This window comes from Anoplophora glabripennis, unplaced genomic scaffold, assembly GCF_000390285.2.
Source record: "Anoplophora glabripennis isolate ALB-LARVAE unplaced genomic scaffold, Agla_2.0 scaffold372, whole genome shotgun sequence".
Lineage (NCBI taxonomy): Eukaryota > Metazoa > Arthropoda > Insecta > Coleoptera > Cerambycidae > Anoplophora > Anoplophora glabripennis.
Window position 1 is genome coordinate 27,303 of NW_019416460.1, and position 12,773 is coordinate 40,075.

At 33.4% G+C, this 12,773-nt stretch overlaps 1 protein-coding gene across 3 annotated transcripts in view; it reads right to left on the reverse strand.

Annotated features, from left to right (window-relative positions):
* The window catches only part of LOC108910171 (dynamin), a 32,782-nt gene extending 20,919 nt beyond the window's left edge, over window positions 1-11,863 (reverse strand). For all 3 annotated transcript variants that reach the window (XM_018714701.1, XM_018714702.1, XM_018714700.1), the window contains exons 1-11: window positions 11,532-11,863; window positions 11,126-11,199; window positions 8,368-8,517; window positions 8,106-8,309; window positions 7,276-7,468; window positions 7,014-7,223; window positions 6,747-6,954; window positions 6,554-6,691; window positions 6,340-6,497; window positions 4,251-4,548; window positions 4,066-4,185 (exon numbers count right to left, since the gene is read on the reverse strand). In XM_018714701.1, coding sequence (XP_018570217.1) covers window positions 4,066-4,185; window positions 4,251-4,548; window positions 6,340-6,497; window positions 6,554-6,691; window positions 6,747-6,954; window positions 7,014-7,223; window positions 7,276-7,468; window positions 8,106-8,309; window positions 8,368-8,517; window positions 11,126-11,199; window positions 11,532-11,695 — 1,917 coding nt within the window. In that variant the 5' untranslated portion in view covers window positions 11,696-11,863. The remainder of the gene's footprint in view (window positions 1-4,065; window positions 4,186-4,250; window positions 4,549-6,339; window positions 6,498-6,553; window positions 6,692-6,746; window positions 6,955-7,013; window positions 7,224-7,275; window positions 7,469-8,105; window positions 8,310-8,367; window positions 8,518-11,125; window positions 11,200-11,531) is intronic.
* Between the last annotated feature and the right edge of the window lie 910 nt (window positions 11,864-12,773).

A 12,773-nucleotide genomic window follows, 5' to 3' on the forward strand; every position in this document is an offset into this window, starting at 1 on the left:
GCGTGGGAGAACGAGTGAAGTGAAAATTAAGCAGCATTGTCATCACCACTTTAAACAGTTTATACGATACGCATCACCCAGTACACGATTATAACGGTTTTGTTAATATTTGTTTTGTACAATAATTGTAGAAATGTTTCATATGTATGATCCAGTATGTATTTTATTGGAAATGTCATTTTCCAGATGGAAAATTGAGGACAAAAAATATTTTTTAAATTGCAAGAGACCTGCGCCTTATTCTCTTGACGTGGAAAAAAGGGGAAGTCAAAAGACAATGTGTACGTCGGAAGTTTCGGAATGAATGGTATTCGGCGTATAAGTGGTTGTGTGGAAGTGTTGATTTAAAAAAAACTTTCTGTATGACGTGTTCAATTGTGGGTTTAAAGTCGGGCATGTGGAATAAGGAGGGATTTAACAATTTTGGAAACATCACGCGAGGATGTCGTAACCACGAAGCTTCTTTGGAACATACATATACGGTGTGCGTTAACGTTAGCAGAAGTCCACAAGTCGAATTAATATTTCCATTTTCTATAAAATCTAAATGAAAATCCTTCTTGCAAACGTCAGTTTTTCGGCAATATTGCAAATGCAACTAAAAATTTCCAATTAAAGCCATTTGACATTGAAAATTTGAAAATTTTCGCTTGCGGCTCTTTTTTTTCTTTTTAGTCAATCAATGAATATGCTTCACTAATTCTCAATGTCACGAGCCGCCACTGGCCCAAGTATTGTAAAGGCAAGTACGTTGATAATGTATGCTTGGCAATATTCGCAGAAAAAAGATTATGCATGAACGTTCAGTTCGGAAACATAAAAGAGAAACTTATTTCGGAGTTTTCTCAAATTTTATGCTACCCAAGCACTCTTTTAATAACTAATTTTTAAATATTACTTTTGTAAATACTGAAAAATGTAGAGCACTTAAGAATTTGGAGAATATTCAGCATTCTCAAGAAAATGTTTGAGAATAATGGAGGACCAATTTTGAGTGTTATTTTTGGAGAGCTGTCACACTCACAGTTTTAAAAAAGCTCGTTCATATTGCATTAAAAGTGAACAATTTTTGGCTTTTAATTAATTAGATGAATTTACTGAAAGGGGTGTGAAACCACTGTCTCATAAAAATTTTTAGTTTACATGTGAAGATGGAAGTTTTCTCAACTGAGGTTTTGAGTGTTGGAATTCTTTGTACATGTTACAAACCTGATAACTATCTCCCTGCAGCATCAGAAGCAAAACACACAAACACAAGGGTTAAATGCAAGAAAGTACACACAAGGTATAGTCATATTAGTCAGCTGAAGCAGTTTGTAAATAGTTAAGTATCGTTTAGTAACGCCCCACATTTACCCTAGCCACACTTCTATAAATTACTCGTAAAATCACTAACTGGTACCAGAAATAAAATATATATATTGTATTTATTCCAATCAGTTTCTCTGATTTCATTTTCCTTGGCTAGAATAAGTATGAGATTGTAAAATGCCTATTATCTACAGCGCTACTAAATATTAAAACCAATACAACCCTGACCATTTATAACTTCTAGAAATACTTGCCCGTCTTTTCTGTAAAACAACAATTTGTTATATTATTCTAGTAACAGCTGCATTGTGTCGAGATTTTACTAAAGAGATGTAGGAAACTGTTCTCGATATTGTTAGAAAATACGAGGGTTACCTTTTATATTTCAGGAATGGACAATCCTGGTGCTGCCATCTGACAACCGTCATCCCTATCGTAAAGGTCGACTTTTTCTCAGTATACTTACACAGAACGTTTTGACGTACAGGCACTATGTGTATTGTTTACAGTGACTTGAAAAACTCATCTAGGCCAAAAAATTGAAGTAAGTCATGTACAAATATCCATGCAATTATCAACAACAGTGCATCGATGAACTTATTTCGACTTATGGCGATGAAGCACCATCAAAAACCACTGTATATTTGTGGTATATGGAATTCAATAGTGGCTGTGATTCGCTCACTGACGAATTACGTGAAGGGCGCCCTAAATCGGTTGTTGTTCCAGAAAACATTGATGCTATGGGTGAACTGATATTGCAAGATCATGTGACTTGTTGTGAGACTGAGGCATCCTTGGGCATTAGTGGAGCCAGCATACATTCAAAATTGCATGAACATTTGGCCACCAAAAAAATTTGTTCAAGATGGATCCCACATAATTTGACAAACGTTCAAAAAAAGGCTCATGTCGATTGGTTGCAAGAAATACGATCGCTGTACTTCAAACCACGTCTATGATATCGTAACAGGTGGCAAATCATAGGTCTATGTATAAGAGCCCAAAACGCAATTGACTCTACCGGCCCTTCAAGATGAGCCAAATCCAACAAAAGCTGTTCGCACATGAAGCACTTCTATGCAAATGGTCGCCTGTTTTTTTTTTTGAAAAAACTGGACATGTGGTAACTGTACATTAGTGCAAAGTCGGACAGTCAATTCAGAATGGTACACAACCACTTGCTTGCCAGAAGTCTTCGGAAAAATAAGGGAAACAGGGTGTTAGAAGTTTAACAGAATTTTAACAGGCAATGGGTCCTAAACTCAACCATTTCTGAGAAAAAAAATATCAAAATCTCCAACTTGATGTACAAAAGTTCGAGCTATGAGACAACGGCGCGGCAGTTTATTAACACGAAGTACTAAGGTGTCCAGCAACCACCAATACACAATTCAGTTGGTATCTGGATTCGACCGTGTCGGAGTGTTTTTTGCATACCACTATGTCCTTTTCTTGAGGTGTTTTCCAGCGAGTGTGTGAAAATTGGATTCGAAGGTGTCGTACGTGCATCGAAAATGGTGGTGGACATTTTGAGCATATGTTGTATGCTTTGTACTTGTGCCTTTAAAAATTACTGAATTTTGCTTTTTGGTAAGTACCTAAATTATTTTAAATACGAATGATTATTTGGACGACGTGAATCTTTGGGTACTTTAATTACATTTTTCAGATACGTAATTTGATTAAATGTTACATTCCTGTCTTAAGATTCATAATTACTAAAATTCGAGCTAAAATTTAAGCACAACACTATCTTTGTACTACAAAATCGATACATTTTATATATTTAAAAACTGGAAAATAATTGTCTTGAAATTTACTAAATATTTCACAATAATAGCTGTTTACATTTTTTCCGTAGGACAAGTCTGCCACGTGTACATGTGGTGTGCATCAGCAGGTTAAGTGCTGTTGTCAAGTTGTGATGAAACTCCCCAGTATTAATACTCGCTGTATTTTGAAAACTGTTAATCTTACGCACCTGTAATATACTACTTTTTTGTTCATTTATGATTACGTTATCTCATGCTGAAGTACTGGTAGTCAAACTTCTTACACCTTGTATATCATTTTCCACTAAGATAATGCAAGATTTCACATATCGGCTCAAACAAGAGACTTTTTCAGAACGGAAAAAGTTGAATTGATGAGTTCATCTGCCATACAACCTTGATTTGGCACCTAATGACTTTTTTAATGCCCGCACATTAAAAATAAATACAAGGTCGATTTTTCGATGCCTGAGAAAGCGGCTGATGCGTTCAAAATGCATGATTTGGAGGTACCCCAATTGGAATATAAAAAGTGCTTTGAAGATTGGTTCTAGTGCCTGCAAAAGTGTTTTGATCTTCACGGAAAATAAATTGAAAAATAATAAAGCCATATACGATGATTAAATTTTTTTTTAGGTTCTCTATTCCCAACATACAAAGGTGACCCTCGTATGACCCCTACTCAGAGTTCCAACTTACATAAAACTTAAGCAGTTCCCCACCTCGCTTGTTACATGAATTGAGTGCATAAAGTTTACAATTCCTGTGAAAATTGTGTCTATACCTTGGTAACAACAAAGCAAAAGTGTGGATGCAATTTGCTACATTAAGTAACGTTTATACAATACAATTTACTCACATCAGAAGAATTCTACAGAAAGAAAATAGGCAAGATCAAAAGAAAATTGTGTTTGTGTGTATTTTACATGCCAATATATTGTGCTCAGGTGAAAATGTAAGAATAAATATAATCACTCACCTCTTCTCCGTTGACAGCCTCTGTTTGTTTCTCCGGGTATACCCCAGCCCTCAAAAACGACGCCTTCCAGGAGTCCACTTCGTCTAAAGTCTCACAGCTCAGTTCTAATTGTTTGTAATCCTAAAAACCGAGAAGAAAGTTTTTGAAAAACGCGGTTTCAAGCACAACGTAAATCCTCGACTTACTTTATAAACGTTTCGCCCATCAGGATTGAACAGTGCGAACATATGCCTCCTGGACATAAAGCCCTGTTCGATATCCCTTAACTTAAGCCCGTCTAAAGGCAACATGTATTTCTTTTCTCGCTCTTCCTCGTCCTTGAACCAGGATATATTCTCGGAAGTCAGCACGAACCAGTAGTCCCTCGAGCCGCCCTTCATTATGCCTAGGTTGTGGATGCACATGTACCCTTTACGGATAACTTGGTTGCCGAGAGCCCCACGAGTGCCCTTGGCCGCTGCGTTCTCGGACTGGTTTTGAGCGCTGGATTAAAAATTATTTATTTACAAACTAGGCCATATTTTTGTTTAAAACTTAAGGGAACAAGTAAAATAATAAAAGAACAGAGTGTAATAAAAAGAGATTTTAACCTGAAACTCTCAAATACTTCGAAAAATAAGTACTGTAACACTGTTGTCGTGTCACATCAGATGGATTGATAATATACAGGGTGCTTCAAAAAGGTGTTGCCAAACTTGGGGGAGTTATAGAGGACATTGCAGAAGAAAATTTTTTTATACCTACATATAAACCCCGTCGGAAGTATTGGAGCAATATTTGTCCAAAAACGTAATGCCCCCAATATTAAGTAATTTTTATAAATAATGTAAAAATAATAAATTTGTAATAATTGTTCAAAACGACAAACAAAACAAATGTGAAACACTCAATTGGGTCCGATCATTTACTACGTGACAGCTCTGTTCATTTGTTTCACTATTCATCACAGCGTAACACAGATGACATTACATGGCCAGATTAGATGCGTGCCATAAAGCTTATATCACACAGTTGTGGATACAATCAATTTTTACCACCATAGGACATGCAGTTGGTAAACAAATATCAGAAGAGATAAACGTGTTTATTTTGTTTTAAATCATTTTTTGCCTTATCCTTAATAAAAATTACTTAAATATCAGTCTTTTGGTGTCAACGAGATAAGATTACGTTTTTAGACAAAAATTGCTCCAGGGCCAAACGGCTCATTTATGACTAGCGGTTTATACAGAGTGTCACGCTTAAATGTGATACAAGCCCGTAACTTCTTTATTTTTTGGTCGACTTCAAAAATATTTATTTTGAAATGTGGGGTAAAAAAACTCTATCTAACTGCGATGCTGCTGTTTTTATTAATGCAATTCATAGACAAAAAATCGCTAATACCAATTAGCTGCTTTGACGTCAAAAAACGTGTCCTAGTTGGCCGTGTATTGCATTAATAAAAGCAACACCATTACAGTTAGGGAGAGTTTTTTCTATCCTACATTCTAAAAAAAATGTTTGAAATCAATATAAAAATATCACACATTGTATCACATTTAAGCGCGACACCCTGTATGTAAAAATTTTCTACCACAATATATCCTCTATATTCTTCTCAAGTTTGGCAACGCCTTTTTGAAACACCCTGTATATATAGTTCACCTAAACTAGGCTAATGTCAGAAGTTATTGACACTGGGATTCACAAACTAAACATAGTGCTTTAAAAATCAAATATTTTCTATGAAGTAATTTTAAAAAATATTTTAAATCTATCTATCTATAGATTAAGAAGTATATTTTCCATTGTAGTTTCATACAGTTGGTTCAAAAAATTAAAAACAGATAACAGCGCACATACAACTGAATTCGGGAGCTGTCCAATCTCAGATCAGTATTCTGGGAAGTACATCCTGTTACCACTAAAAAAATCGAACCCTCACATAAAGCTACACTCTGAACGCTTAATTTCAAAAAACTAGAAAAAATCACCAGAGTTGGAAGATAGATTAAATATACTAGATATGTTCAGACAAAGTTGAATGATTTCCAGGCTGGTTGCCATGTCGTCGATTTACAACTCTTGACGTTTCGAGAGACATATCGCTCTCTTCTTCAGAAGTTACTCTGAAACAGTTTCAGTGGCAACCAGCCCGGAAATCGTTCAACCATTAACGACAGTCACGGATGCCTACAAAAAAAAACTAAGTCAAGACAAATTAAAGGTGCAATAGCTAAAAATAGAAGGATAGAAACATTTACAAAACAAATTTCATTTGCCGCGACTTACTTTGCAAATCCGATGAAGTCTTCGTGGTTCGTGTTCATGTAAGCCAGTTCACAGTCTATCAGGACACAAAGTTGATCTTTGCACAGCTGCTCTCGTTGTCTAATGTGGGTGGTTATGATCCTCTCTGCTTCTTCTCTCAATCTCGGGTAACGTGACATCTACAAAATAAAGATACAGATACTTTTCAAATCGGAATTCAATCGTTGGGTCTCACTTTATCTGTACACAATCGAACGACATTGGACAATTCTGTAACGACCAGATCCACGCATTTCAATGAGGGTTCCTTTAATCGTGCAATCTGTTTCTTCACGATGGCCTCGAAAGCCATGTCGGGCGTAAACAAACCAACCTAAAGAAACCGATGATTAGTGACCAACTTTTAATTGTTGGGGTTTCTAACTCACTCTGATACCATGTATATTTCTAATAGCAAACGCTATCTCCCTACGCAGCTCCTTCTCGTCAAACTCCATCTTAACGATCTCGAACGGGAAACGTTCGTGGAACAATCTGTTGATCTTCGCACCGCCAGATAGCTCCATCGTGTTGATTTGAGCGGAACCGGAGCCTTCGATGGTCCTGTCGAAATCTGTCTGCAACTGCTGAATCATTCTAGAAATTTAAAAAATTATATAAAGTCCTATTAAAATATGTTTTCATGAGTAACGTACTGCAACATCGCCTTTGTTTTGATGGCGGGATCGTCGGGTCGGAAGTGTTTGAACTGTTCAACGTCTTTCTCCAACGTCAGTAACTGTTTCTGAAGTTTGTCTCTTAAGCTAGGCAAAGTGTCTCGGATGTGATTCGTGAGCTGTTGATTGAGGATTCTCTGGAGGTAAGGCGTACCGAGACGGTCCGCAATGTGTCGGTAAGAGGGATGACTAAAAAGAATAGTAGTTAAAAACAACTAATAGTTACAAGTTATTGAAATACCTGTAGAAAAATTTTCTTTCAGCCGCGAGAGCTGCGTTAATGTCCTTACGACCCTCTATGTCTTTCTGTGAACGATTGACGACACCAATGTAACCCCTTCGAAGGGGTAATAATTTATTTTCTAAGATGTCACGAGCGTCCGTTCCCTCGTCCATCAAATCTAACTTTGTGATAACACCGATTGTACGGATACCTAGAAGTTAATTGAAGAACACAAGATTTTTTGAAAATTTGTAGAACAAAAATTTCCATCTGGAAAAATATGACGTGTATAAATTGTTATAGAAGTTTTGCAAACACAAATTAAATTAGATGTACAAACAGTAGAAATTATGTTATTTTTCCCCTGAAAGTTGCTTCTATTTTTAATCAGTTCAAATGTTGTAAAATGTAGAACTAGAAATGCATATAAAAGAAGACCAACCTATTAGAACGCTTTTTTAAAATTTACTCAGCCATAATCTTAAATTTGATTTTTTAATTTGAATCTGCACATCTAAGAAAAACATATTAATTAACATTAATCATACAATGAGCAATGAATATTTGTTCTCTCAATTTTGTACAAATTACATTGAGGGGACGCAGAATCTAGAGGCATAGTACCATTGCCAATCAATTTTTTTGTCATAAAAATGTAGGTTTTGATAAGTAAAAATAAATTCAATGTAATAGTATTTTTTAAGCTTAAAAAAACAGATTTAAATCAGTTAATAAATGCCTTTTCTACAAGAGTGTTTCCATTTCAAATGGAAACAAAAAAATCCATTTTAATTGTGAGTTAGAAAAAAACCTATATAAGCTAGAAAAAAAGCTTTGATTGACATTACCTTGAGGATCCACTTCTTTGGCTAATTTTAAGGCGTCTGAATTAGCTAAATCCGTGTTAGCCGGTGTAACCGCCAGAATGAGACAGGACTCTCTCTTGATGAACTGCATGATCATCGCTCTGATTTGCTGTTCAATATCGACTGGCTGATCCCCGATTGGCACCTTAGTCAATCCGGGTAAATCGATGAGGGTCAAATTTAGTACTAAAAAGGATATTTTCATTTGAGAAGTGGCTAGAGTTTCAGTATTGTTTATACCTACCATTTGGTGAGTATACCCTCAAGTTAATGGGTATGTTAGAGATGCCTTTATTGCTTCCTGTAACCCTGTCCGTTTCAGCTTCGATTTCTCTGCGGACTTCGTCAAAGTCCACAAACTTTTTGCCTTTACAATGTAAAAATTCTGCATATTCTGTAATTAAAACGGACTTCTTACAGTATACCTTCTTTTATCTCTATTACTAGTATATCAAATAATAGTATCTAGGTTTAGCTTTTCAATATTTTATTTTGGCTGTTTTTTAAGGACGGAACAGATGGTTGAATGTCTATATCTATATTTCGCATTGTAACTTTTTCAAGAATAAAGTCAGTCCAAAAATAAACAGCTTCTCGTATTTTTAAATGGAAAATATTTCATAAAAGCATTTGAAACAGAAAATCCTAGAAAATTCCAAGAATCATATCATAAAAAGATACTAGAACTGTTGGCATTAATTGATATCTCTTGATCTACTAATTTGTAACACCCTGTATATTAAAATTATTTTTATTTAAAAAACATTTTAAGTCTTTAAACTGAAAAAATAAGTCACTTAAAGACCAAATATAATATTATTTTATGTTATTGATGGACTATTGAGCTTAGACGATACAGTAATTATTGACAAATTCATGTTATGTAACATAAAAACAATAAGTATTGTCATTGCTAACAAAAAAAATAGATAGGTTCCTTAATTATAATCATTAAGAAGAACAGAAAATTGCACAAAGAAAATCCTATATTACATTTTTGCAATCAAATACAAGATATCAAGGATTTGGCCTTTAACTTTCTCTTCTCACTGTACTATTGTTCCTGCCACTCAATCCTCTAACTTCTTATATGTAGTGCGCTTTTTGGCATGTTCTCGGTTTGCACATACCATCAACCATACAAAGTTGATTGAGCTGTAATTATATTGGGAGAAACAACTAAAGCAAAATCCAGCAATAAGATCATGCGTCAGTAGAATCACCAGACATATACCGATTATATCTGCCACACTCTAAACATTTATTAGTAATACTATAGAAGCTCATAAAAGTTAGACATTATTATAACTTCGACTAAAACCCTTCAAGGGAAGAATTTAGTGAGAAAGTCTATAATTAAAAAAAAATTAACCTTGATATCAGCCAAAATTATAATAATTAAATTACAAATTACAAAGAAAAAGGCAATGATTTTATTGTTTTAGATAAGATTAAGATAACTCCACCAATTCATTATATCAGATCTGCAATATAATTGATAAAACCTCATCTGTAACAAAATGCAAATTTTGATTTATTAATGCTTTATTTCCCCACAAAGGTCTTTTTTAAAACTTGAAAACGTTAATAATAGTGATACATTAATTTTAATTTCTTTACAGAATTTAGTTCAATTCACATAAAATATTTGTAATAATGCTGGAATGACAAAATTGTTACAATTTCGGTCAATTTAAACGACATTCATCAATTTAAGGTAATGAAATTTCTGGAAAATAATATTCAAAATGATTTCACGGAAGATGACTAATAAAATTAATTGCTTCAAATTTGAGCCTGAAATTTTTTAGCTGTATATGTATATCTGGTTGTCCGCACATTTAAAATAGGTCATATACATCCAACCTATTGCCAAAAATGAGTTTTATTTTGTGTTCATAAAATATTTTTATCACTTTATAGGGTAATTGGGTGCAATTAAAGATTTTGATTAAGAAATAGAAATACTTACAACTATTAATTCGCTTAACTTTTACCACCGCTAGAATTTACCCACATTTTATAGGCAAAAGAAATTTTTTGGGAAACATAATTAAATATACTAAAAATTCAATGTAATTTATATAAAAAATTGATGAAACATATTGAAAATCACTCATTGTGCATTTGTAAAATAATAGACCGATATGCCAATTATTTATAGGAAAATAGTGACAAATGTTTAAAAAACAATTTTACTTTATAAATAGTTTATTGAAAACTATTTTTGCATAGTGATATTAGAAAAATGAAAATACAAGATATTTCTTTGAAGAATTATTACATTACTTAACAATTTCAATATGTCCAATATGTGTTTTATATTACTAATATTTAGACAGGTATATAATTTTTTGGTTTCATTTTAGATAATTATTAATTAGTAGCTGTTTACTAGATACCGCTGGTACAATTCAATGACAGTTGGAGTACGGCAGCCCATAGAGTAGTTATATGTTTCGTACCTAGACTTTTGGTATTAAATTTATTTGAATTAATTTAATGACATTAAAATAAAGCAGGAATATAAGAGCTAATATAAAAGAAAAAAGCAAAATAAAAATATACATGTACATAGACTAGGTATCTATACTGGAGTCTAAAGATATTTCCTGTGATACAAGCAAATTAATAAATTCCCAAATATCTCTTTATTTTACCAATTTAAAATTTACTGATACTAAAGGTCAATTTTATTAATTATTTGGAATAATACATTTTTACAAAGACACGCCTATACTTCTTTATTAAGAACGTAGTAAGCATAGAATATGTGTAGTGGGTATATAAATATTTTGTAAGTATAGAATTCACCAACATTACTAAGTACTAAACAATTACCAATAATTGGAAACAAAGGATTATCTACTGCTTTTTCTGGAATTCCAATAATTATCTAATTTTGAGCTTTTCAAGTAGGACATCTCAAAAGCGATAAAAAAAAGTTAACAAGAAAATTGCTGGAATTTTAATGATTCTGTGGAATTAGGAAATTATCTTACCAGTATTGGAGTTTATCAACTGTAAGATTAATGGTCTGCGAGTTACAATACCGGATCCTCTAGGAAGGAAGTCTCTGCAAGAAAGATTAAGTGTGTCATTCAACTCATTATCTGTGTACAACATTATAAAAAATCAATATTCAACCTACAACCTACGTTTTCTCGCTATCAACGGAAACTGTGTGGAAACCAAAGAAGGGAATTAGGTACTTTGAGGAAAAAGAAATATTCGTTTCCGTTTTCTTCAGAAGAAACGTCAAATCAACATGAATTTGACTGGGCAATAAGCCAGGTCAATATGTCAAAAGTCAAACAGAAATTGATTTAACCACAAATTAAATCAATAACTAATTGCCATATAAACAACAATGTATAGAAGTTAAGACGAATGTTTATTTAAACTTACCTGCCAACAAAATTTTCTAATACTGAGCTTTTTCCAGCCGATTGTCCGCCCACTACAGCGATTTGTGGCAAATCTAAAGTCATATGAACACCAAGTTGTGTAAAAGCATCCTGCAACTTATTCACAATGGGAATAAGTTGCTCCATTCCCGTGTTCCCTGCCATTTTTAGGCCGGAATTTCGCGTATTTCCCTTAGAAAATAGCCACTGCACTTCACTACTCTAAAAATGTATATCAACGAACATGGCCGAGCTAAACTGACTGTACGATACGCGCATGAGTCATCTTAAAATTTATTTACTTATGTATGTATGTTTTTCAGAAATATACGATACCTAGCAGCAAAACTTCTACACTGTTAAGAAGACCACCACTACCACTGAAATCTCTCAGATTCAGATAAAAATAAAACATTCAAATATTTGCCAATATCAATAGAGACGGGCATGCGCATGCAATTAAAAATTGCGGTCAACTGTTTTACTGGTTGCATATCCGGTATCCGACATAACTAGGCTAAAATCACATTATGTATATTCATTGGAATATTTTGAAATGCAGAACCGACAAAATAAATTTCTGTGTCACTTTTTCTGTATTAATTTGACTTCCAGTTCTTAAAATTTAGACTTATGAATTATTTTAAATACTAACTACACTTCTTTCAATTTTAAGGCCTATGTTTACCAAGATGGTAAACACAAGAGACATAAATATTTGATAATCCAAGATAACTAAAAACTTTTATCCTGCAATTTTGGGAATATGTGTTATAATTATGTGCCTCAATTAAAATATGTCTACTAAAAATCTTGTAAAAATACCAATTTAATTGCATATCACTTTCTAGTACATATTATTTATATTTGTAGATACAAAAAAACTTTGAATTTATATAAACGATTCCCCTTCTTTCTTTCTTTGAATAGTGATTACTGCAACTTGTGAAAATACGGTAGCATTTTGTTTTTTGTTGTAAAAAGGCACGCCACTAACTAGCTAGACGGTATTTTAATAATTAAAATGTTTGTATTATTTCTGTAAAAGCTCATGTGGAAAAATATAAGTGATATGAATATTGTTGTAGTGAACATTTATGTGAAAATTAAAGTGAATATACCTAGTTGTGGAAGTAAGTGTAATGATTGTCTCTAAAACCAATAAACTATATACAAAAAAAAATTCTGATACAAACTAAGTGACCTCAGCTTTATAGAGCAGGTGCATAGGTAAGTTTTCTGG